This window comes from Charadrius vociferus, unplaced genomic scaffold (genome assembly GCF_000708025.1).
Source record: "Charadrius vociferus isolate BGI_N301 unplaced genomic scaffold, ASM70802v2 scaffold7, whole genome shotgun sequence".
Lineage (NCBI taxonomy): Eukaryota > Metazoa > Chordata > Aves > Charadriiformes > Charadriidae > Charadrius > Charadrius vociferus.
Window position 1 is genome coordinate 7,616,746 of NW_009649308.1, and position 26,821 is coordinate 7,643,566.

The 26,821-nt window shown below is 45.1% G+C and overlaps 1 protein-coding gene across 1 annotated transcript in view; it reads right to left on the reverse strand.

Annotated features, from left to right (window-relative positions):
- Nucleotides 1–4,378: 4,378 nt before the first annotated feature.
- Nucleotides 4,379–26,821, reverse strand: part of LOC104290213 (synaptotagmin-like protein 2) — a 24,154-nt gene continuing 1,711 nt past the window's right edge. The window contains exons 2-16 of the mRNA XM_009889288.1: nt 25,941–26,092; nt 20,930–21,023; nt 19,300–19,393; nt 19,047–19,140; nt 17,318–18,424; nt 15,925–16,023; nt 13,943–14,034; nt 13,387–13,488; nt 11,303–11,472; nt 10,375–10,477; nt 9,554–9,715; nt 8,757–8,835; nt 8,088–8,187; nt 6,895–7,100; nt 4,379–4,524 (exon numbers count right to left, since the gene is read on the reverse strand). Of these exons, the coding sequence (XP_009887590.1) occupies nt 4,379–4,524; nt 6,895–7,100; nt 8,088–8,187; nt 8,757–8,835; nt 9,554–9,715; nt 10,375–10,477; nt 11,303–11,472; nt 13,387–13,488; nt 13,943–14,034; nt 15,925–16,023; nt 17,318–18,424; nt 19,047–19,140; nt 19,300–19,393; nt 20,930–21,023; nt 25,941–26,092 (2,800 nt within the window). The remainder of the gene's footprint in view (nt 4,525–6,894; nt 7,101–8,087; nt 8,188–8,756; nt 8,836–9,553; nt 9,716–10,374; nt 10,478–11,302; nt 11,473–13,386; nt 13,489–13,942; nt 14,035–15,924; nt 16,024–17,317; nt 18,425–19,046; nt 19,141–19,299; nt 19,394–20,929; nt 21,024–25,940; nt 26,093–26,821) is intronic.

Consider the following 26,821-nt stretch of genomic DNA (forward strand, 5'->3'; position numbering starts at 1 on the left):
GAATGCTAACCAGAGCCCTCTGGCATGAACCTGGTATGACCAGCAAACCTGGCAAGCTCGGACCCTGCTCCTCTTTGTGTTTTTCCACTCCTCCTAGGATGCTGCTGCCTGCGGACATCTTCACCCAACTTCATTCCCATTTCACTACCTGGCAGGAGGCGTTTCAGCTCAGTGATTGGGAAATTAATGCAAAACCAAAAGAGGCTCGGTCTAGGGCTGCTGAACTCCTGTAGGGCTCCTGGAGGAGACGCTTCCAGCTCTCCACCATGCCCATCCCTCTCTCAGAAGAAAGAGATCTCATACAAGTCATTAACTGTAATATTTCCATGGGCCTCCTGGAGGCCAATGCTCAGTTTTTGTGCTGCTGTGTGCTGACCCAGCACCCTCCAGCCAACCAACGTGTTCAGAAGGGTGGGAGAAGGTGGCAAACGCCCTAAAAGTGGGAACGGCCACCCTCGGAGTTGCCTGCTCTTGCTCAAACCTCATTGCTACAATCAGCCATCTCCTGCTCGTGACAGGCCAGGAGCTGGTACTGCAGTACCAAAACACACTTGGAGTCCTCCTGTGGCCCCACAAACTTCACCCTGACCCTTGCTGGGAGAGCTGCTCCGCGTGGCAGAGCCACCAGTACAAGGAGCCTCTCAAAAAGTGCAGTCCCTGGGAAAAAATGGCTGCTCCTGACCGACCCTTTTGCTCCAAGACTTTTGCTCCAAGAGCTTTCAGTAGGATCTTGTGCAGTAGCGATGCTGCCGAGAGCAGTGCGGCTCTCGTAACACATACCTTCCAGTGTCTTTGCAAACATGCTTTTGCATGGCGCTTCACAGGGAGCTTCCCAGTGTCTTCTGACAACCTTTGTGACAGCGTTCAGTGGGACATCTCCTCCCGGGTATCCATTTTAACACTAGTAGCAGATGACCTGGACACCTGAGGGGTGGAAAGTAGGCAGGTGGAAAAGAAAAAGGATTAAGCCATGTAAGGTATTAAAGTACAAAACAGCCAACTAAAACAAACAATTAAACATGGTGCTGAATATGCTCACCTTTAGTTATCAGGAACTGAAGTGTATTTATTTTTTCAGTTTTTAATACATGTTTATTTGATACCTTTTTGGACTTAACAAGCCTGTGAAAATACAGCATTTCTTTTTTCAATGGATCACATTATTACATGGGTTTATTTAGCCAGCGTAATTTTCTCCTCAAATCTCCATAGTACTTCAAATTTTTCTTCCTGTCTTGGTGAAGGATAAAGCTGAGCAAATATTTAGTAATGGATAATTAATTCAACCACTTCTTTTCCATCTCCTCCGAGACACTCATTCACTGGATGTTGTTCAAGATTCAACAGTTCTTTCTTACTCTTCTTTAGTGAGCTTCTAAGCTCTTTGCAATAGTTTCTGACACCTGTAATACGAACAGTTTTGAATGGACATAGCCCACAGATAACATTTGCCTGATGGGGCAGAAATGCTTCTGTTCAGGGAAATGAGAGACTTAAAACACATTTACTACATGCATGAAGTCTTACCTTCTTATGGAACTTTGCTTAACTCATTCTACAATGAACTAGCAAATACAGTCAGACAACTTTCCATCTGTTTTTTCTTTTTTTTTTGACCAGTTACTGCCCAACTGGTTACCATCAGCACGTGCCTACGGGGCTGAGTCTCTGTTACGTGTCACATTCACAGACAGCAAATGTCAACATCATAAGCCACATACAAATAGGCCGTTAACCTTATACTCACAAGCTCCTCCACTCCTCCATATGATAATAAAAGTGCCTTAAATCTTTTTCTGATACAGTGCTTTCTGTGCAGTAAAAGTGAAACAAATACAACATAACAAATTTTACTACCTCAGATACAGCTGTGTTACAAATGTGTGTGTGGTTTGGCAGTATAATCTTTTACTCTGATAAACTATTAAATGCCAAAGAAAGCTTTTTAAGTTAATCGGGGCTTAATTTAAATAAACAAGCCACCAAAAGATTAACAAAAATCCTCAATGGAATCTGAATGCAAAAATAGTCTATTCACAAAGTCCCGGGCTGAGTTCATAAAAGCAACTGCACTGGGATGAAACTGGCCCATGGACACCCTTTTTCTCCCCTGTTGGCACCACCAATGAAAAAGATGCTAATTTGCTGAAACACCAACACAAACATTTCCAGCTCCATTGACGCAAACAGCAGTTTTGGCAACATCATCACAACCGCATGTGCTAATACTGCACGTGAGGAGGAGGAGGAGGAAAAGGAGGCGGGCTGACTCCTTTTTTGTGATGGAGAGCTCCAGGACAAGACCCAGACCTGCCCGAGCTGAAATCCCCGGTGTTACCAACCACTGTCACAGCCATGGCAGATTCCCATCCCCAGGAGCACCCTGTGGGGTAAGGAGGCACTCGGGGGGAGGGCAGCAGTCCTGCGGGCAACTTCACCGCAACAAGCCATCGCTCTCATGAGCAGGGCTCCTCGTAGCAGGTAAGTTATATGTATGCATAAATATTCACATGTTCAGCACCTAAACAGATAAAGATAATAACTTAAAACCTCTCCTCTTAGGTGCAATATTGTTATTTTATCCCACAAAGCCAAGAAATGACCAAATCTTGGTGAACAAATCATGCCAGGCTGGAGCCCATACAAAGTATCTTTGGGCTGACATGCTGTATATCTCAGGACCTTCATTAGATAGTCGTTATTTAATTTTCTTGCTCTGCAGACTCTCTCTTAGTGTTTTCAGTACTATGACTGGTACATTTTCAAGTATTTACTTTTTTCAGTTTCAAAACCATCTTTATTTTTTCCCATGAGAGCTGCTGATTATCTCTCAAATGTCTTGATTTCATGAAAAAGTCTTGTTATTTTAAGTGTACATTTTCCCAGTCATTTATTTACCACCATCTTTGCTAAGCTGAAAATTTACGCTGAGCTCGAGTTAAGCAAAATCAATACATTAAAGAAGTATATCGAAATACTCACAGAGCCAAAATCTAGGGTAGGATAGCTACAAAAAATATTTCTCTATGACACTTCACATGCCCTTGGGCAAAAATGGTTCATTATGACATGACAAAATTTAACACCTCTTTTCCTTGCCTTTTTGTTCATTGGACCATGCTAAAAATAGGTACAAGGAGACCAGTTGATGACTAAAGAAAAACATTCTATTTAATCACAATATGTACATCCAAAATAAACGTTACAAAGCTGCATTTCAAAATGCATTCACACCGCCACTGCCACGGTCAATGTGCCAGATGCAAAGTCCTTGCGAGCTCCTGGCAAAAAGGAAATTCCAGCCACGGACAACTCGCTGACAGCCAGAAGGAAGCCCAGAGGGGCAACAGGGTACGCAGAGGCAGGAGACCACCCCAGTTACCCTTCGCATTCGTTCACTCCCTACTTACCTCTCCCACCGGCTCCCAACATCTCCTGCGCTCCAGTGTGGTTTTGACCTTTCTTTCCTGACCCGTTGTGCCAGGCTAACAGGAGACTGTTTCCTACATCGTTTTTTCATATTGAAATGTTTTGCACACAGGGCATTTCAAAGGTGCGATTGGGCCCATTAGCAATGTTACCATATTTTCCATTTGGGCAAGCACTTTAGTTTATATTGCACTGAAACCGTACTTTCATAGAGAAACGTGCCTGAGGTTACCGAGGAAGCCTGTGGGAAAGCTGGAAAACAGCCCCTCCTTGCAAAATCCCACTAGCTGCAGGACCATCACTTCTCTCTTTCATATTAGCGCAGAAAGAAATTAGTATTTGGAATTCCTCATTGTTATCCTCCTCTGATTGCTTCATTTTCTGCTTCAAATAGTCCTCTTTTTCTTTAGATCCATCTTGGATCTCAATTTTCCTCACGTTTGAGATGTGTTATCACCAGTGACAAACGCAAAGCTCGCATTCTCAGACTGTGCTGCTGGTGACTTGGAGCAGTTCTACATCAAGTACAAAGTGTACCACTTGCAGGGAAATATGAATAATACCACACTGCTGCTTCAGTACAACTACATCTCTGCACAGAAAAAAAAAAAGGCACAAGAAACAGTAAAAAAATAAAAATATCTATATCTCCTTCTCCTTCTGCCCCTGTTCCCAGAGCTTAATGGAATGCAAAGACACTGAATATAAATGATTAAATAAAAAGGCAAATTAAGTTTCTTCTTGGTCAAAATCAAGTAAAGCATCAGTTTGGCATCTTCCATGTCCTCTGCCAGGGAATTAATTAGTACTTAACATTTAATATCTCCAAAGTGCTGTCCTTCAGTTGCCTTATTAACATGACACTCGCCGGTGGTCTCGATCACCTCGGTGCAGGAAGTTTCCTAATTCTAATGAACACACTCAGCCTTTCTATGGCACGAATGGTAGGTTATTTCAGTTTTTTCCTCCCTGCAAGCGAGCGCAGTGGCAGCAATCCCTCAATCCATTCATTGGCAGCCGACATCATCTCCTGCCAAAAGGCCACTTCCTCTTGCGTGGAGTCCATCCAGTCCACAGAGATGCCATAGCTCAAACCTGAAAAGAACAAGAGAACTACACAAAGAGTTTCTACTCCATGCAAAAATACTCAATGGGGTGTAACTGTTGCAGGCAGTGTCTTAGCATGAAAGGTGCTGATTTCCCCTCAGCAAGCTGCACCCTAAACACCTCCTGTTCTTCTGCTAATGACCTCCGTTTTACACCAGAGTTCAGAATTAAGTCAATGTAAAAGCCACAAAATGCAAGAGCCCTAAACATAACCTGCCAAGGAAAAAGAATATTGGGCTCAAGCCCTTTCTGCATCTTTCAGAATGGTAAAGAAGGTCTAAAAGGCTTGGGTTTCCCCTTAAAATATTTTCTTGTAGACACGATGGGGTATTTGTCAAAATGCTCTTGCTCTACAATTCATTTGTATAGGAATCAAACATATGATAGCAGAAAAGTGTGTACGATTATTCAACCAAATTTTCGTGTGCTGATTACTTGTCAATGAGATAAAGGTCTAAATTTGGATCACAGCTTATCTTGGGGTTGGTATTCTTATGTCTTGCTTATGAGCTTATTCTTGTTGCCACTTCCCACTGAATAGTTCACAGCCCTCCTGGTGAGACGTTAGAGATTGAAAACGGAGAATACACAAGCAAATCCAATAAACATAGGTGCAACTGCAAGGCAGACCTTCCAGCTACTATGAGCCTTTTCCTGATACCCTCAAGGACCAGTTATCCTTTATTGCAACATCCTGAAATCTTCTGTTTGTCTCTCATCTCTCAGAGAACCCTCTTGCTTAGCAATAATTTGTTTAGAAAACCTTAGATATCCCACTTACAAAAATACAAAGATGAACATGCTATCTCTCAAAGCCTAGGTATAGGGTACACTGAAAGCTAAGATAGGATGTTTAGAGAGGGACAAACCTTGATGATGGACAGCTGGACAATCATAGAATGGGTTGGGTTGGAAGGGACCTTAATGATCATCGAGTTCCAACCCCCCTGCCACGGGCAGGGACACCTCCCACCAGCCCAGGTTACTCAAAGCCCCGTCCAGCCTGGCCTTGAACACCTCCAGGGATGGGGCAGCCACAGCTTCTCGGGGCAACCTGCGCCAGGGGCTCACCACCCTCACAGTAAAGAATTTCTTCCTAATACCTAATCTAAATCGCCCTTCTTTCAGGTTAAAACCATTCCCCCTCATCCTATTGCTTCACTCCCTGATAAAGAATCCCTTCCCATCTTTCCTGTAGGCCCCCTTTATGCACTGGAAGGGGCTATAAGGTTCCCCCAGAGCCTTGTCTTCTCCAGGCTGAACAACCCCAACTCTCTCAGCCTGCCTTCACAGGAGAGGTGCTCCAGCTCTCTGATCATCTTCGTGGCCTCCTCTGGACCCACTCCAACAGGTCCATGTCCTCCTTATGTTGGGGGCCCCAGAGCTGGATACACTACTCCAGCTGGGGTCTCACCAGTGCAGAGTAGAGATGCACAATCACCTCCCTTGACCTCCTGGCCACTCTTCTTTTGATGTAGCCCAGGATACAGTTGGCTTTCTGGGCTGTGAGTGCACCTTGCTGGGTCAGCGCACATTGCCGGGTCAGTGGGAGATGATCCCATCTGCTCTTTACAACTTTGGCTTAAAAATATTGGAATTTTCCTAACTTCAAGGATGAGTAACCCCATTGAAGTAAACATTTCCGCAGGTCTAAGTCCTTCTCTGAACTGGAACCTCGTGCCATCAACTCCCAGAGACAGTGACCTGTCTTCCAGTGGAGCAAATGGCACCTCTGCTGAGGTCTTTCAGCATTACATCATCTAAATAAAAACAAAACAAAACCCCAACAATAACACCTTAGTATACAGCCAGACAACTCCATTCTTCCACTTTGTGATTTAGTTTCAGCTGACATACTCTCAGTACTGATTACCTACCAGATCAACTAATGTAGCTCACTCTGTTTTTCAAACATTAGCTATTCCTGATACTAAAGTGTTTCAAGGGAGGAGGTGATGTGGACAGAGTCACCAGGTGGTGCTGTCCCACATGGCATTCAAGTTGTCTTCATCTCTGAGAACTCTTCCCTGGGAGGAGCAGCAATAAAATGTTGATGTGTAACACAGTGTGTTTTCCTGTAGCAGCAGGAAAGCTCTCTGATGCACCCAAGGAGATTCTTGAGTTTTGCCAGACCTCAGAGCTGATGTTGGCAGAAAATGTGGCAATAGAGGGTTGCTGTCGTGACACCAGGGCCCTCTCCATCACAGGCACAGTGCAAGTACCAAGATTCTCACCAATTACTGAGACACCCCATCCCCGGTTTATCCCCAACAGGAAAATGCTCTGCAACTTCCCATTGTCACTTGTGGCTCAGCAATACGGTAACAATATTCATTTAATGTAAAGGAAATCACTTACCTGTCCCCAGGCCCAGCCTGATTCCTCCAAGGAAATGGTTGGTAAGTTTTTCATGATCCCACACAGTCAGTTCAACACAAGCATCCTTTAGATCCTCCGTATGAAAGCCATCATATACAATAGTGTGATTGAAAACAGGGTTTGTGTCTCTTTTTATGACTCGGGTCTTTTGGTAACTCTTCTTACTGGTGTCTGGAAGCACATAGCTTTGAGAGGAGAAAAAATACAGCAAGTAGTATAGAATATCACCTGAGGTTTGAATTGTTTCTACAAAGTTTCTCAGTCTAAATAAGCCTCAGTTCTGAAGAAAGGAGCAACTGGGTCTCAGCATAAGAAATCTCTGTAGATGTAGTGGGAAATGTTCATAATTCCCAGATTAAACTTTTTTTTTTTTTTTGGCCAAGAAAATCCATTTTAAAAGCAAACATTTTCAGAAAGGAGGGCACTTGCTTAAAATTTCCTGCTTTTGGCAAACTTTATTTGCAAACTGGCATTTTACATTAAAAAACTGACATAACTTTCACATATTTCTATTTTAATAAATTTTCATCACTTAGATGCCCAAGAGGGCATTTCAAAATGGTCATTTGGGCTTCTTGAACAGCAAACTTTGTGCAGGAGAACTCTGTAAGGATTTAAAAAGCATGGTAAGCACTTCAAAACGCTGAAAAAAAGTCTTAAAATCCCCTTAAAAGATTTCTGATTTTCTGGAATATTTGCAGCACCTTCTCCCACATAACAGGCAGAACTGATGTTCCAGGCTGCAGAAAACACGCACATGCTAAATTCTGGAGAAGATCAAAGCAGGATCCAACCATCTTTATGTCAGTTCTGGCAAATCCCTAACAAATTCCCAAACTTTGCATGCAAGCCTGTATCAAGGTGAAATTCACAACTTCGTGTGAACACACTGGGCCGAGGTTCAGGGCCACACACTCCTCTCACTCAGATGTGAGAGGCAAATCACTGAGTGAGTCACAGTGATTGACCAAGAGCTTTATCACAGCAAGGATTTTCCTAATTTGGCCACAAGTGAATAACAAGGGCAATTCTCTCCTACAGAGCCCAAAGCAACACGAAGGCTTTAGAGTATGGAGGCACAGCTAGGTGAGACTGAGGAAAGAGAAGAAAACATATGGCTTTGTGGAGGCACACGCCCAGGACCAAAGCCAACACCATGCTAGCGTACTTACCATTTCACAAAGGAATCAACTCCAGAAGGACGCAACTGCAGCAGGTCCTTCACGTCTTTGACCCAAATGTGAACTTCACCAGAAGGAGGATTCTTGGGACCTGCCATTTAGGAGAAGATAAAAACTGTCACACCAGTCCTAGCAAAATGACAGGCTTCCTCTCCAGGGACCTGAGGGAGCAGCAACATGACTTCTCTGCGTACTCACTCTCTCAAGATCTCCGCACCCCTCTGCCTGGGTGCCACCAGCCCCATCACACTTGCAGCTGCAGAGGGCTCCCAAAACAATGTGCTGGTGCTGCTTTGAAACAGGAGAGGAGGAACTGCTGGGCAAACCCAGCCTTGTGCCTGCCCCACAGTACGGGGGGCTGTGTGTTGCTGCCACCACATCACAGCACCCCGCAGTGCCCACAGTGCTCGTAATAGCTGATGAGTTTCAGGTTGTTGAGCCCTTCCTTTCTCCCCAACACTTTCCCAATAAATCCAGATGTGAATATCAGATGTAGGCTGCAGCTAGTGCTATCAAGCGCAGATGGTTGTGCCTTTGTGCTGATCTTGAAGATCTTGCTCTAATGAGATTACTCTTTAACCAGCCCTTAAACAGATGAGGCATTGCAAGTTGCATGCCTGCATACGGGCAATACTTCTTAATGCATGAAACACATTTTACCTAGGCTTCCTGGAGGGACGTACTTAATAGACAAATTCATCACTCCTCGATGATCCACACCGTTAACAGCAGAAAGGCTCTGAAACAGAGTTATGATAGACTAGAGGAGGGGTTGTGTAAGTATAGCAAGGCAAACAGCTTTAGAATTCAGTGGAGGGGCACAAATGGACAAAGCCGATTTTGCATGGCTGGGGCAGCCCGTTCTCAGGGCAGCTTCTTTCTCTGTGGCTTTATTCTCAAACTCAGTCTGTCAGAACCAAAAAGTCTGAGGATTCATAGCAAAGCTGCCTTTCCAGACATGTTCAGCTGGACATAATTAAGCATCTGAGTTCTGAAAGACAAATGTCCTTTATTTTCTGAACCAGGATCTCAAATCAGACCTCTGAACCCAGAAGCAGGAAGGAAGCTGTAGAGGCTTTACAAAAACTGGTACCTGAATATTTACCTCTCAAGGCAGGCTCAACTGCATCACCTAGTACTCTGGTGTCAGTTTTTAAGGGATGGTCCTTATGTGAGTAGACAAAGTCATGTCAGAGTTTCTGTTGATTAGTTTCAGATTACATTTACAGATCAGTCACCAAATAAGACCTGAGAAGGCGTGTGCTCAGAGCACTGAATACTGCACTAGTCAGTAGTGCAGGGCTTGTGGGTGTTTTAACGCATTTCTCGAGGTACAATTCAGGCTGTTCTGCTCCACCACACCACCCAAAGACCTTAGAGGAGTCAGGAAGGGCTTCTGCCCCCCCTAAAGGCTTCAGGGTCAGGCTAGGAGGCAGGACTGCAGCTGAGACACTTACTCGGGGCTTCAGCGGGTACCAGTTGAGTTTCCTGTTGCTCCAGTCCCAGCTGGCCAAGTCTATTTCAATCTCTCCCAAGAAACTGTTACGTCCCAGTGGGTCATTGTGCCAAACAGAGAGATTTAATTTTTGGATCAGCAATACCATTTTCTCTATTTTATACTAGAGGAAGAAAGAGAAGTCAGATTGTTCAAATTTGTATTCTGTTTCTTTCACAATCAGAAATAAATGACTCAAAAGCTTGAAAAAGCTCTGACTGAGATGCTCAAACCCACTCCACACATGCAGTAACGGACTGGCTCCACTCTGAATGTCTCTTTTTTTGTCCTGCAGCAATACTACTACTCTGACAAAGCTTTTCTGCTGAGTGCAGAGAAAACTAGCACTTATTTCATCACAGGGAAAACCCAATATTCTTTCAAGAATCATTAAGACAGGCCCAGGCATTGTTAAATAATCCTCTAGGCTTCGATGAGCAAGATGACATAAGGAAGACCTTTCTTACCAGTCCCACACCTCATGACTGCACACCAGGGAAGGGAAGAAGAACACCCCTTGCTCTGGCAGAAGACGGCACAGGCTGCAGGTCCCTATCTCATCCAAAGATCGCTATGTGGTTTTGACAGAGAAATCTTGGGTGCCACACAGATGGGTGCAGAGAAACCTTTGACGTTTCTGCCCTCACAAACCCGAGGGAAGAGCAGTGCAATGCTGGCGGGAGGCAGGGGGAGAAGCCTGGCTGTGAAGGCAGGATCTTTCCAGACCTGAGCTGCTGAGTGCCTGCTGTAACACCGGTTTTCAGAGTGTGTACTTGTTCTTACCCGTAACACCTCATTGTAAATGGGATTCACTGTCCTCTTCTTCACTGAAGTTTTCCTCTTACCCATTCTAGCTTTGTCTGGGAGCAGGTAAGTTTTAACATACCTGTAAAAGAAAAAAAAATCCAGCTGAATATTGTTGTGTATCGCCAAGCTGTAGTAAGTGGGCAACACTTGTGAACGGTGACATGGGAACAAAAGACCTGGAGTTGACTCTTTGAAGGCAAAACTAATAAAGAGACCTACTGGGATATTAACTTGGTTTGCATGTGAAGTTATAAATCTCACTGGAGATGGGTGGATGCCACCAATATTCAAAACAGACAGCGGTCTAGGCAATGTGGGAGGCCAGCAACACCATATATCCATTTTTTGAAATGCCCATAACTATAGCATCTCTGCGTATTCAAAATCAGGGTGAAATCAGAGAGCAGGAAAGGGGTGGAATGTCTTCAAGTTTCTCTCTCTCTCAGGGTTCAAATCCAAGCTCCTTTTCATCATCTTTCAAACTAGAGAGAGATCACTAACCTCTGTACAACAACCACTGTGCCCCTAACAGCACTTCTTTACAGACTTTCTTTTCATAAAGATATGTATCTACATCACTGGAGTCATTACCAAAGCGTATTCACCATGGGGAGATCAAGGTCCACATGGCCGCAGAGAGAACATATTCAGTGATAACAGGAACTGTCTTTGTAGCGATCAAAGCTTTCTCAATCTGTTCAAATTTAAGTCTGTGGCAACAAATTTACTGATGCCAATGGCTCCAGAACCACCAGCTAGGAAAGTTCCAGCAGTAACCATGCACCAGAAGTCTGAAGGAAGGAAGAAACCGTGACATTTAAAAAGAGAAAACATAAGAAAGAAAATCCTCCAGAACCCAAAATTCAGCAATGCAGAAGTCACAAGGCAGTAAAGCAGCACTCACGGGTCAGATCTGCCTTTCTTCTCATCCACAACAGCCAAGTCCCTGCACTGGGACACATGAACCTGGAACTCCCGGTTCTTCTCGTCATAGTCTAGAGCAAACTCCACAGTACCTTGGGCATCCACACTCCCAAAATCACCGCTGTAGACACTGAGTACGCTGCCACTCACCTGCCAGGTGGAAAAGCAAGGTCAATGCCAATGAAATAGGCCCCCTCCTGACTTGGTTCCTGGACAAAGATGACAGTCTGAAAAGTGCACTCCCAGAGAAATAACCTGCGATTTCTGTCCTTGTGTAGTATGGTGTCCTGGACACAGAAATGGTACCCATCTGCAACTGTGCGCAAACAAGCAAGGGTCAAATAAGGGTCTCACAAGCATGTGCTATCCTAGACCAGGACTTACAAGCGCTGAATGCTCAATAACTGCAGAAGATTTTTCACCTCTAAATCCCAAAACTTTGGGAAACGGAGTCAAATATTATTGGGGCGGCACACAAATCTCTTCCCTTTCTTTATCCTTACAGTACCAACAGCTGCTATCCTGACCCAGTCTCATCACTAAGAAAGAAATATATTGAAAGAACTGAACTTGAACTATCTGTACATGAACCCATTATTTCTGGGAGATATAGTCACACAATTGTCAACCAATTTCTAAAATAGGCTAGCAAGAACCATATCAGACTAGAAATATAGCAAAAACTATTACTGTCTTGTTGCTTGCTCACAGTGTTCATGGAGCTCCACAGAACAGAAATATCTAACCGCTGTCCTGAAAAGCCACTGTCCCACCAGGGACAGCCTGTGTGCATCTACTCGCCACCAAGGCACAGCAAAATGATGTTTCTACAGGTATACATCGGGAGCTAGGCACCCAAGAGTCACTTGCTTTCCCAGAACAACCTGCATTTGCCCATAGGCCTTGGGGTTCTTTTTCAAGGCTTTGTCTTTCACCGGTAGAAAGTGATGAGGCAGAAACAAAACACAGCTCCAGAAAGACGAGAGAATTTCCTATTGCACCAGTCACTCGGGATTCCTGGTGGGATAACAAAAAAACTAATGCCGTTTACAAAGCAAATAATTAACCCTCTTGGCACTTCTCTGTGGTACAGTCATGAACATTTATCAAAAAACCTTCCTAGTAATTAACCCAATTCTCTGTCTTCCCCTTACTTCCTTTGGTTCTGAACATCATTCCATTATAACCTACAAGAACCTGCTAAGCCTCTCCTGCTCAGTCCTTGGAGCTGTATTTACCATCCCATCAGGATACGTACCCCAGCATAGAATCCTGAGCGAGATTTTCAAGAACACCTGTGTCACATGGACACAAAAGGCTCATTTATGGCTCCCAGACTCTCCATGCTAGGAGAAGGACTCATGTGACCCAAAGTTCAAGGTGGTGGTTTTTTTTAACATATTTGTCTATATTCATGATCTCTCCCTACCAGCTTTGCTTCACATACATTCTTTAAATCTCACATATACACCTTGGAGATACCTATAACAGTAACATAGCAAATTCAAGAACTTTTAAGCAGCCCCCCACAAAACACTGTCTCTAAGGAATCTTTTAAAAATGCTCAACTAAACACACTCAGTTCTTTTCAGCTTCCCTTAGAAGTTGAAGCTCTAAACCATGCTTTTGCGAGTTCCCTCGAATTTGCTGATAAAGTGAAGGATGAGCTTGCAGAGGGTGCCCATCTGCTGTCCCACCTCTCTCGGAGCTGGACGACAAACATGTCACTCAATAGCTCTGTGTCTCACTTCTCCCCCCAGAAAAAGGCCCCCTCTCTCTCCTGCATGCTGCCAGGCTTCAGAGCATCCGCACTTTGGAGTGGGGGCTATCGCTTACTATGAATTTGTCTAACAGTGACCCAGCGGGTCCCTAATTTGAGATGGTACCTGGAGACACTCCTTTAACGCAAGTAAGTAATTAACCATCACCATTCTTTTACTAATATACCATGCAGAAACTAACAGGATACTCCGGAGGCCACATCATCAGTATCAGCCTAAATGCAGTGTCACTGCATCCGACTGAGAAACCCTGTCTAGCGAGATGTACGCGTTAAATACCTACCGAAGAGACAGATGCCATGTCGGACGAGTGGCTGCCAATGCTAGGCGTCTTTTTGTGCTTGTTAAACTGGAAGCTGATTTCTGAAGCCGTGTCTGATTCAGTCTGCTCAGAAAATAACAAGCATCTTTAAGCTCTGCCGTATGAGCACTTTGCAACACTACAGAGAAAAAGCAATAGCTCAGCAGAGTCCCATTAAGCAGCGATCATGTTAGGAGAGCGGAGGAGAGCGCAGGGAGTCTCCCCAGAGGCATCCCCTCCAACCGGCAGCGGCGAACGTCATCATTAACTGCCTCCAAACAGAGCCTGGGCTCTTGGGAAGGGCACAGAATAGTGTGGTTTGAGACAGGGAAACACTAAAACTCCTCCAAGATAGAAGGGTTGGTCTAGGTTATTAGGGGCTTTTTTTCTTAAGGCTTTTCTCATTTATTTATGACATAACCAAGGCATGCTCTAAAGCAAGTACTGTCAGTGTCCAGGAGAAACATTCTCATAGAACCAACTGTCATTCAGGGGATGCTGTGAACATTATTCCAGTCATTTCTGGCATTTAGCCTACCTCAGACAACAGAAGAGGAGAGGATCTGCTCAGATCTTTGATTCTTTCAGGTTCAAGAAACTGATGGGGTATCAAATGAGGTTTATTGTATGCTGCAGGTACAAACAAAAAAAGGCATCAAGACACCTTGCCGGAGTCAGGAAAATATAGAAAGTCACATTTTTGTTTACAGGCACAAGGAAAGAGGAAAATCTTGTGGGGGGTACCTGAGTGCTGCCCATATGCCCCATCTCTGTCACCTGCCATTGAAGCTGACCCTCCCGAGACAATAACTGCCAGCTAACGTCTTAAAGCTGCTTCCAATGTGTTTTCGTTCAATGTGTGGGAGTGTGCAAACTCCCTCTAGTGGCTAACTGAATTCACTTATTAGCCTAAGGATGTGTATCTTGTTTGCACCACTTCCTCTGTGTAGATTTAATTTAGACTAAAACCATACAGATCTGCCTCCTTGTCAAAGAAACCAAACATGCTCGCATTTTCATCTCATAGCACTTTGCCCTGTACGAAAGAGATGTAAAACACTTATACCTACAATTTCACCATTGCATACACCTCTCAAATATTCTGCTAGACAAATAGGTGGACAATAGCCCGATATCTAAAAAGTCAGAAAGCTTCATATCAACTTAGAAAGATGGTTACTGGACTGTTTAAATGGCTAAATAAAACCTATTTGTTCTATCTTTATCTTTTCTCAATAACTCCCTTGAAGATGACTATCTCCATCCCAGAAGAACTTGTTTTCAGACTACACATGGGCACGAACATGCAGGCACATACACACCCTTGTTTAACATGTTAGCCATGAAGATACCTTCTTCAGTGTTCAAAATACCCAAAAGCTTCTTTGGCATTTTTCGTTTATATGATTTACCATTCATTTGATATTTACTAATTTTATTTCCAAACATAAAAAAAGCATTAAATCTAGCCCTCTCCACAGACTACGTGTTATCCTGCAAACAAGTGTGTGTAACTCTAGAGGAGGCTTTCTGAGGATGAAGTTTGTGGCTCTAAATAAGCTTTAATAGGGGGAGGCTAAAATCTTGGTTGTCAGTGGGAAAACCACGTCACTGAACGGCAATGCATGTGGGACCTGATGCTTTGAGCCACCACGCCATGTGACATATGTTGGTGCACTGTATGATGGGGCACACAAGAGGGTACCGGAGGGGGTGAGCAGTCACAGGGCGACGCAGTGCGTCCCACCCACAGCCTGCCTTGGACACGCGAAGGGAACTCTCCTCCCTCCCACAACCAGGGGTTGGGTTTACTTAAACGGGCTTGATCGTGTCCTCTAAGCAGCTTTACCTTTAGTCGGGCATTGCCTTCCCGGCCTTCTCACCTCAGTCCTGGCAGCTTTGGCCTTACTGCTTTGCTTTTACGCAAGCTCTTAGCTGTCCTCTTGGGCCTGCCAGTTTACACGTTTTGGGGACTTTTATTTGCTTTCCTGGCCACAGAGGCTGCTGCTGCCTTCCTTCAGGCCCCCTGCCTTGGCTGCAGCTTTCTCGGGCTTCTTGGTGGCACAGACAGGTTTCTTGGCCATGGACTTCTTCAGCTTTACTGCTGCTTTCTTGGTTGCCTTCTCCTTAGCTTGGTTTCTCAGGGAGAAGGTGCCATCATAAAGCATGTCCCAGCTGGCAGCGGGGGAGACCAGTCCAGCAAAGGGGGTCTGCTCTGGGTGAGGCGAGAGACCCAGGCCACGTGTGTGTGACAGGAGTCTGACACGACTCGCATGGCGGACAGAAGGTCTGGCACCGCTGATGAATCCACAGCACACAGCACATACCATCGATCTAGCTGTAATTTCCTGGCTCTGAATTTAATTTTAGGCACTATAAGCTCTCTAATTTGATGATAAAACAATATGTCATTTTCCTTGCCTGGTACATGTACAGAAGCACCAGGGATGCAGAACTCAGGCATAATATATTACCTTCAGGGAACGTAAACCAAAAAGGAGAAAGGAAGATGTTACTCACTCTCTGTGGTTGTGTAAATGTTCACCATGCTCTTTGCAAGATTAACGCTATTTGCTCGGGCCAATGCCTGAGCAGCAGGAGAATGATTCCCATCTTCCTCTGGAATACATGAAAAGCCAAATCAACATGGTAAATAAATAAACACAAATGGGCAGTGTGTCAACAAGCACGCGTGTGTGTGCCTCTCCTGGCTTGTTCACTTTGCTTAGAGCACACTGCAGTTACACTGCACAGGGCTGCTTTCAAATCATCAGTGTGCTTTGATGTCTCTCCCCGAGGAAAACTCTTCACACTATGATGGGATTAACCCGGTCCCTAAAACAGACCAGCGCTTGCAAAGAGCTTCCAGTGCAACACAGCCATCTGCTAATGTCATCCTGAAATGAATGTAATAATGGGTAAAAAACCTGAGAAATATACGAATGATCTGGTACAGAAAGGAAATGTTTATGTTTACCCGAAGGGCAACTCAGGATTTTTAGGGAAATGTCGTAAGAGGTAGGAAATAAGCCAAGAAACAACACAGTTAAAAATCAAAATCAGGTGAGTCTATAGAAAATCCTCTCCAATAGGTCTTATCCAGATATAGGAGGGCAGGAAATCTGGAAAAAGAGGACAGCAAGCTCTCTTCCTAGGTTTTTGCTTGGCAGACAGCAGAGCTGTGGGCAATCAGAGCCCATATGTAGAATGAATTGCAATTAACAATAACTTTTGCTCATATTAACATTCACTACAAGAGCCTGTCAAACACAGAGACCAATAAAGTGGTGATGCTATTGACACCATCATGGTTGAAAACATGGTATCAGAACTCAGAAAGATCAGAGTCTTTGTTCAGTCCACTTTGGTTGCAGTTCAATATCCAAATTCGCTTGTGGATTCCCAAAAGACCCAAAATGTCATTTAAACACTAACAGCCACCTGCTCTATCAAGGTAGCCTAACAGCCCACATATTTATTAAACATTTTGCTTCAAGTTTTATTTCTTCTACTTGTGTCAAACTTAATTCTACCACCATAAAAAATTCCTCCAGCCCCATGTTTGGAGAAAGTACAGTCTTCCCAGTGAGTGAAATAAAATAAGTTCCCGTGACCTGTTGTAGATAGCACTAAAGAAACGGAGGGCGGTCCTGAGCTGCGGAGCTTGCCGGTAAGGCTGAGGGCTGGTAGCAGGGAGGGAGGCAAGGAAACACTTGCATCACGCTACACAAGATTTGTTTCCAGGGCTGTTTGCTAAACACATTCCACACACGCTAACTCTGCACAAATTGCAATATAGGATAAATGAACAGACGAAGAAAATGTGCAAAGTGCAGAAGGGCTAGAGAAGAAAACAGGCTTAGGGATGACTCTCTATTGGGATTTCACAGGGTGCAGTTACAGCCCTCAGTACCTGAGTAAACAGCCGAGTCCGTTCCCTGAATGGCTTCTCTCTCTCCGGCTGGTTCACCGGGTGTTGGCTTGTCTGAAGACTCACACGTTTTTTCCTCAGGTAGCTCTCCATTTATTTCCATGTTGTCATGAGTGCCCAAATCAGATCTTTCCTCTTTCTCACCATCACTTTCACCATCTGTAAGCACAGGCTCGATCAATATCTGCACCCTGCTTGCCAGGGATTTTGCTGCGTGCTTGCGCTCTTCTGCCACGATCAACTCGTCTGTGGGCGTCTCTGGCTCCAACGTGCTGCCAGACACTTCTTTGGTAGGCGACTCGATTTTGATGGAAGGCGCTCGCACAGGCAATCTGGATTTCTTGGAGCAGCGTTGTGCCGCCTTCTCTTCCTCTGGCACCGGCGGCTTCCCATTGCTTTCACTCAACAAGTTATTTCCTGTAACTGGGCCGCCTTTGCTCTTGCCATATGTGGACCTAGGAATGATGGAAACTGAGCCCTTCCTTGCAGGGGCTACATAGCTTGGTTCTTCCTCGCTAGAAGACAAGGTTATTGTCCTTTTGTAGGGGGTTCTTGTTTTGGTGAAGACATCAGGTTTTTCTTCGCTCTTCTGCACAGAGAGGGAGCGACACAGCTTGAACTGCCTACTGTCTGCCTCCACCGCACTCAGGTCCTCCGGCACGTTTCCCACCATCACAGAGTCTGCCCCCTTCTCCCAGAAGTTCTTCAAGTTTTTGAAGTGTTCACGATCGAGGCCGATATCCTCCTCTTTGTTACTCATTGATGAGATCGTATAGTTCACGCCTTGCTTCACCGCCGGGCTGCTTTCTCCCTCAGCAGTCAGTGGTCTGGGGTTTGCCAGCAGCTCTCTCTTTGTGAGGCTGTTCTCTGTCAGCCCCACGTGATTCCCAAACTGCTCAGACCTGGGGAAAGTTCTGCTTGGTTTCCTCTTAACTGGTATCTTGCTGGGAGCATAAGTTTCTTCGGGTGGAGTTTTTGGCCCCCCTGTGGTGCCAGTGGCCCCATCAACAGCTTCTCCTCCAGTCGCACTGCTGGGCTGAGGCACAGCATCCTCTGCAAGCTTGGTGGGCAACGGAGATACTCCATGACCTACAACGACAACAAACGCTCACAGCCTGTCCCACCACATCACATCATATTTCCCTGGAAGGTGTGGGCTGCAGCTTCTCAAAGGAAAGCTAGGGGGAGTTTCCAGAAACCATCAATATGTTCCTAATTCTTCCCCATTTTGAGACTAGCAAGCCCCCTTCCATCTGAAGAAAGCCCTGAAAACCCCAGCCCTTCTCTCTGCAACAGGACACAGAAAAAATCCACTGAGCTCTAAATTGTTGCTGTGAGTTGGGGATTTGTTTGCAGCTTTGCTTTCAGTTTGACAGCTTTCCTACTGGCTATTTGCTATGTACCAAAAACACACTATTCATTCAAGGCAGAAAAGAGAAGGTAACTTGGATCTGTGGATTAAGGAGTTGTGAGCCAAGCACTCAGTTTAAAATGTACTGCGAGCCAGAAGAGTTTTTAGTCACTTGATCATTTTTTTTGGTCCCTGCTGCCTTCGGCATAATTCATACAAATGTTGGCAGCCCATTCTTACATGCCAAGGTAGGAAATACTCTGTGTTATTCAATTGTACACATATGAAAAAGCATCTTGTCTCTTGGTGTTTGATGTTGAATAACAAAACCACCAATGGCTCACTGAACACAAACCTTACCTTTTCTAGACAAATGCAAGCTGTTTGTTGCAGCCACAAACGGACTTGTTCCAGTGTCACTCTCTGAGGAAGAGACATCAGGTATACTGGATCTCTGAATGGAAAACAAACGCTATCAGTGTATATAAACTGGCAAGACTGGAAAAATGTATTTTATTTGAGCACAAGCACCAGGGCAGGCAGTCTGTGGAGCCCCTGCCAGTAGGTACAGACAGAATGAGGGAAAAAAGCGCAGAGGCTGTGCCTACACTACCTTGTGTGATGCAGACAGCGGGACAAGAAGTCTCGGCCTCGGTTTTGGCAAGATTTTACGCTCCTCAGTGGTATCAAGAGCAGGTGTGCTGGATCTGTGGGAGGGAAGAAATGCCTGAGCAAGGAGATCAGCGGTAGTGATGTGCCTGGTAGAGCGAACAGGCAGTCTTCAAAACCATCTCAGTTCTGCTCAGCTACTTTGCCACTTTTATCTACTGACCCAGCCCAATATAAGGCTGTCCAGAGCTGGTGCCTTCATTTATTTTCTCCATTACTGCTTGGAAGGACCGGGGAACGTGTTAAATGGCCTGAATTTGGAGTAAGGACAGGTCTGTCACTGCAGTCAGCACAGAACTTGCTCGATAAAAAAAATGGTGTCAACTTCTAGGTTTATTCAGACTTTCCCCTTCTGGGAGAAAACGGTAGGGAAAAATACAGGAATCAGCTGTACCAGAAGAGCCCCAGAGCCATGCGAGAGGGAGATGCCTTTCCACGCTATGGCCAAGAGAGGAACAGGCCACACTTCCCAGTTCAGGCCAAAGGCATAACCAGATTGACAGAGGATTTAGAAACTACAGGAATGACTATGACAATAATAGTTATGGCAAAACTATAGTACAGGATATAAATCTTTATGCTTGGAATAGAAGTTAATTACTAACTGCCTGGTAAATAAATGGAAGAAACACATTTCACGGGCAGTTTACCTGACTGCTTGTATCATCTTTGGGAGTGTCTAGTGGTGGCTGCTCTCCAGATGGAGAACAGCAGTCAAGCGAGTGAGATTTCATATGGGAATGCTTTGTGCTTAGGGTTGAACGAGAAAAACAAAGCAAGATTTTCAGGGTTTAATCAATCCCCCCAAAGACTCATTAGGACTATTGCTGTGCTGGTGAAGCAGGAGCATCTTGGGTTTATTGACTCTAGATCCTTCATTAAGCAACACCCATTGATCAGCTGCAAGGGGTTTGGAAGTTTTGTCAAGGCCCATATTTAATATTTAACTGGAGCAATTGCCACCTGTTAAGAATGATTCCTCATTCTGCTGACAAAAAAATGCAAATGAGATGGGAGCAACAATAAATGAATATGTGAATATTTTAATGGCTTCTCCATAGCCCACGAATATTGAGTGAGGTCACTGATTTGTTCATTGGAGTGCTTTTGGTGGGGTTTCTGCTCAGTCAGCACAACGTGAAATCCTACCAAGCCTTGATGGAGAGTGCTGAGCGCTGGACGCAGAGGTTGGCACCAGCAGGAAATGATCAGTTTCCTCAAACCATTCATTTTGTTAGTGTTGCTCCATGGTAAAAGTTAAACAAATAAAACCATAATTACTTTGAAAAACTAACCAGAATATCCTGACATTAGAGACGGCTTCCATTTTACTGACCCCTTATCAAATCATGCAGGAAAAGACCTTCCTGGGATAAGCCCATTAGCACTTAGTTATTAGGGGAGGATTGATATTCTGACAATTCCTGGAAAAAGGATTTTAAAAATATCCTATATAACCTATTACTTGTACAGTCTTGGAAACTCAGTTAAAGACCATGATTTAATGGGTAGCATTCCATTTTCATTAGAAGTAAGAGTGGCAGCCAGAGCATTGCAGGAACAGTGGCGGTTACCTCTCCTCTCCTGTGCCAGCAGCGTGCCTGGGATAGGCAGGACTCAGGGCAGCTTTGCTTTCCAGACCCATCCAGATGTGCTCAGTGGCCTCATCTGTAATGTAACAGACACAAATGAAAAATGACATCTATTTAAACTTGCAATGGTCGGTGTGTTTTGTTTGGGGAAAGAGAAGGTTCATTAAATGAGTCCCACCAGCACAAACCCTGGGGATTTAACAGGAGATGGCCCCGGGGCAGCATCTCCCGCACTCCCTAGGAGGCAAAGGCACCTCCAGACCCCAGGGGTCCGGGAGGCCAAAGCGAGCTGCCTCACGCCTGACTCACGCCAGGAGCTGTCCCATCACTGGGAACCTTCGCAGGACACTGCCGCTGCTGTCAATAAAGCTAATCCGTACCAGGATTTAAAATCAGCCATTTCCTGTTTTGACTCAAAGTCATCCGATCTTGGCAAACAAAGGAGGAGGCCAATACAGTTAATGAGGAGATCCCTGTTATTTTTACTGGCACAAGGCTCAGCTATGTCTTCTAAGCTCTCAAAGACCCTAAAGAAAAAACAATAGAAGACGGTAACCTTTAGAGCAGCCTGCCAGGGTATAAAGTCGCATTAGCCATTTTGCTGGCAAACAGGCTTTCTTGCTACTGCAAAACCAAAAGGATTAAACTCTCAAACAGCGATGAAAAACGAGTCTGGTCAACAAGATCTGCACATATTTATTCACGTGCAGCTAGGTCTATTTTAAAGAGTTAATCTACCTGTTACAAAAACTGCCCAGTCTCTTTAGGATATATTTCATTACCCAATACAGTAGAATCAGAGGCTCAAAGGATTCAGATGTGACATCAAATAATATCGCCTCACTTGTTATCTGGGTAGAAAACTGCAGTAAGCCCAAGAGCAGATCAGTCCTATGGACAGGCTGTGGTATCAATGCCATGCCGGTGCTGCCCGTGTGGTGCCATCCAGCATCAGCACAGTCAGCCCACAGATAACAGAGATACCCCAAGATGGAGCTTCATTCCCCCTTGCCTGTGCATGCCCATGGAGAAAACCACTGCAGTCCCAACTCTTCCTCCTCACCCAGCGCCCGGCCCGGCGGTGCAGGGGACCACGGCAGGCATTGCTCAGGGCCGTCTGCGTAGGACCACGTCTCTGGCACATGCATGAGATGGCAGCTGGATGGCCCTGTGGTTTCCGCAGCGGTGGGAAGTTGGGAAGTCACTCCTGCTGGAAGGCAGGAGTCTGGTTGTGTAAGAATGAGCTGGTTTTAGGGAGCGTGTTTCTGGGAGAGGGGCTGTGTTTTGTCCATGTAAATGTTGAACATCATTTTGGGAGTGACAAGCTGTGGCATGGCTGGTGGTATGTGCAGGCCACGTCACGTGCAGGCATAGGAAGACACACTAGCATGCTGAAGAGTGTTTATTTATACAGTGAGCCACGTCCTCCTTTTCTGCCCTGGAGCCAAGGGAGGGAGATGCCAGCAGGTACCTGCTCTGGAAGTAGAGGAACGAAACACAGAGCTCCCACGTTTTCCCTCTGCCTGTCATGGCTGAAAAGACCCTGACAACCAACAACAGCAGCATTCATTTCTCACCTCACTTGCACTTCCAAAGGCATTGCATCATATTTGCTTTTCACTGACACTTCCCCCTCAGACAGAGCACCCCCTCCCCACTGGCAGAGGTGTTTCCTTCCTCCCATCCAAATCACTGCCCTTCACAATGGCTCAGCCACTGACACAGCTATACCTGGCTTCTATAACCACAAACAAATAGGTTATTGGTACATTATAATCCATCAAGACAAGCAAAATGCCCTTGCTAACTTTAGGATGAGACAGAATAAGAAGCAAATTCCCTCAGAAATTAGTAGTGGCCTGACCAGTTTAACTTGTCCATACATATATTTATATACATATGTATACAGCCACTCCTGCTCTAACACTTCACCTGCTTCACTCATTTCCTATCACTCTAAAATGAAGACACTCAGCACTTGGGAAAAGCGCAGCTAACCATGCCATCAGGGCTGACTTGCCTCGGCAGGTGGATAAAATGGTCTCTCTCCTAGAAGATTTTTAGCTCTCGTCCATTGCACACAAGCTGAAGAAGAAGTTATCATCAATTTTATCCATCTATGCTTCTCTGCAGGCTGTAGTTTAAATACAGGGTATCTATCTGTTTTATAGATTTATATTACTGGTGATTACTAGTGTTTTCTATTATAATCAATACCAACTGTGAATACCCTTAGGGATCCACACAGCCCTCCCTTCTGAAGGTTAAAACCCTCCTCCAAGAAAAGGTCACTGGGCATCTTCCTGAGCAGGCACTAATACCCACCCCTCCTCAGCCCGTTTACCGTGCAAAGGGAGTGCCAGCAATTATCTCAGCTGGGCTTTTCCATGCAGGGATTTTCTCATTTCTCTCCCTAACACAGTCATCAAAGACTTAAATTAGGATTAGCAACCCTGGAGTCATGAACATGTTACATTGATTTGGCTAAATGAACACACACCCCTTCATCACCTTGAAAACCACCAGAAGGTGAATGACTCCAATCTTTCTAGGAGAAGAAAAAACAGGTGTGAAGAAGTCAAGCAAAGGCCTTTATCTGATCTACTGCAGACTGAAGGGGAGCTGCACAGCCAAACCGTTTGTAAAGGGGCCTCGTCCTTGTTTCCCGATGGGCAAAGCGCTGCTCTCACTGGTGCAAAACTCTCGCTGACTTGTCAGCGAGAGAAGCATTTGCCCTCACATGTGACGGGAGGAAATTTATACAGGAACCACTGCAGGAGCAGAGCACACAATAGGCAACAGCGAGGTGGAAACATTAGCTGCAGAATCTTGATCCTCAACCACTGCTGTAAAAGTGGGAAAAGTAAGAGGAAGGAATAAAGTCACTTTATACCCACGCTTTACCAAAATAAGTCAGAATAGAAAAAGAGAAAGAAAGGGATGAAAAAAAGTTGAAATAGAAATAGAGGGCTAAATGTAAACATAATTACTATAGTAATTCAGTAACATTTGCTTCTTCCTTCTTAAAACAGCATTAGTCAAGTAATGCATGTGCCAAGACATAACTTACATATTACTGCTACTTTAATCCGGAGATTATTTTAGACGATAACCTGAGACCACATCTCGTATGTGCACATCAGCAGTTAAATCTAAAACCTACAGTACTTCAAATTTTGCTTTCCTGAAATGGGCTGCAAGCTAAGGGTGCTGATGCCTCTGACAAGGCAACAGGCAGCTGAATCCAATCCTTTGCTGGCTGCCAGCTGGGCTGCAGGTGACAGAGCATTTGTCTGACCTGGGCCCCAGCAGAGGGGCTGCTGAAGTGTCTGTCTCTTCATGCAAAGAGGGTGCAAGCACAAACGCACATCCTCAAAAAGGAGAGAGCATGCTCTGCAGAAATGGTCAGGCAACTCTGTCAAGCTGGAAAAGGTTTTATATGTTTTAGCATTCTGGAGGGATGATAAAATAGTAAATTTAATGACATCATGAATCCTTAATACCAAGGATAAAAGCAACTTCCTATGAAATATGATGGGCCAGTTCTGCATCAGAGGGTCCAATGAATCTATGCTAAATTATGACAGCTGTCAGGGATAAGTAAAAAGCAAAAAGAAAATGAGGCGCTCAGTTAGTGAAGTCCCTAGCCAGTGTTTAGCTTTGAGAATGCGTCTAAGTAATGTGGAGCTCAGAGGGGTATACTAAACCCAGGCTATTAACGTTACAGAGATTCCTGGCCAGCAAGGCCCACCAAACAAAGGATTGATCTACACTGTTCCCACCCCATAGCAGAAATGGGCAGCTGGGCCCATGAAAGAGGGCTGAACTGAACTGGTGGACATGACATTTGAATTTTGGCCGGATGGAAGCTCTATGAGCAGCCTTTATTACAAAAGAACAGAGCCCAGTTACAGGGTACTTATATTAGGGGCCGGGGTAGACTTTGCTTGGAGCTGTCTATCAGGGCCATGGCTTTCCCAGAGCAGCGGCAGCCAGTAGTTCATCAGTGATGTCTGAGCATCTGTGATTATCCACCCTGACAAATAATCAAGGAGGCTGTGTGAGACTGGGCCGCAGTCCCACAGTCCTGCTGCGGAGTCAGTTGGCCTGTCTTCATGTTGAAGACTGGATGTGAATCATCCCCAGTTCTGCTTTGCACAAATGTTCAGCACCAAGTGCCAGCTCCAGGTTGGCTACATTTGGACTCAAAGCACAGTCCTGCTCGTTTCACACGGGGCTGATTTCTTCTCCTCTCTGCCCTGAGTCAATAAATCCGACTTGAGCTGTTTTACGTACCACCATGAGAGTTCATCTGCATGTCAAACAACATACAATGAATCTGCTTTGAATTAGCACATGGTCCCAGACATACCCTTGCTATGGCACGGCAGCCTGGGTACCATTCAGACTTGGCCCCAAAGCCCTTTTTACTTTGAAAACCACATTGCGCCTTGCAATTATTCCCATGTAAAAAGCTAGGCATGGACCTTCTCAAGTGGGCAAATATTTGCCAGAAGAGAGGAACCCCCTCCCTTTGCTCACCACCCCAGAGGCCTGTGAGAGCAGCCAGCTGGCTCTTTTTGTCAGACGACTCTAGGAATTTCAGGGGATGTTTGACTCACACATATCAGTTTGATGCCAGAAATTGCTCTACATCATCCCCTTCCCTTTTTGCTTCTATGATAAGAGATAATACCAGTGACCTCTGACAAACAAGACATTTTGGTAGAAAGAAGCCGAAGTGGGGAAAAGGCATTCACTACATGTAGTTGGCAAACAGCTTTTGTCTTGGTCCTCTGCCACACTGTAATTTTTCCTTTGATTTTGAAAATCAGGTTTTTTTTTTCAGGACAGAAGGCCTGGCTGAGAATCCCTTTATCCCAAAACAAAGGCTGGTCCCCAACGGGCTCTCAGTACAGGGAGACCCCCATACTTGGCCACTTTTTTGGGGTCCATCAATTTGTTTTCTTAAGGTGCACACTAACATACTTACTTTCTAGTTTGCCCTTTTTCCTCCTAATAGATGCCCGAAGTAGATCTGGCCCCTCTAAGTCTTCCTGAAACCGTTTTGCCTTCACTTCCGAAAACCATTCACCCGTCACAAATTTCTTCTTCTTTTCATCCTTGATGGAGCCTTGTATCCGCCTGAAAGTCAAGGAGAACATTACACACCAAAAAGATCTCCAAGGTTTTGACTTCTCCTGAGCTACCTTCCTAACAACTGTCCACATGGTTCATCTGTCTGATATTACAAAGGATCCAGAGGTTATCCTCTGCAATCACAAGGGCCAAACCAGCGTTAAAACAAAAGTTGGTTTATTCTTTATCTGAAATGGGAACAGCGTCTTGTAAACACAGGCTTTCACTTCCAATTTTTGCAAATCCAAATCAGAGTCACCTGGGAAGGAGATTTGCCCGTTTGCTTTGCAGCCCTGAGGGTTTGGGAAGGGGTGTGGCTGTTCTTGCACTTCTCCATTTTATTTGGCTATTAATCTCTTCATGAGCGGCAAAGCCTTTTGGATCAAATCGGGTGCAAACCAGGGAAATAAAATCATGTTGTTTAGGGGAGCAACCCTGTCCCTGCAGCATTCTCCCTGGACACTGCTCCTCTCCCTGCTCCTCCTGCCGTGCCCATTTTGGCACTTAAACAGTTAGCTCTGCTTCCTGAGCCCAGCTTCTCCTACTGTAACTCGCCTGGGCACACCCAGGGCTGGTTTTTGGCACCTAAAACCCATCAGTGCTCTGTTTGCTTGCCGCACTTTTAACCCTCCTCTGGTTATTTTGTTTTTACGCCAGGGCTTGCTGAATTAGCTGCCTTTCAGCTGGCACTGCCTCCCACAGCTCACCACAATTTGGGGTCCCTGCGAGACCCGA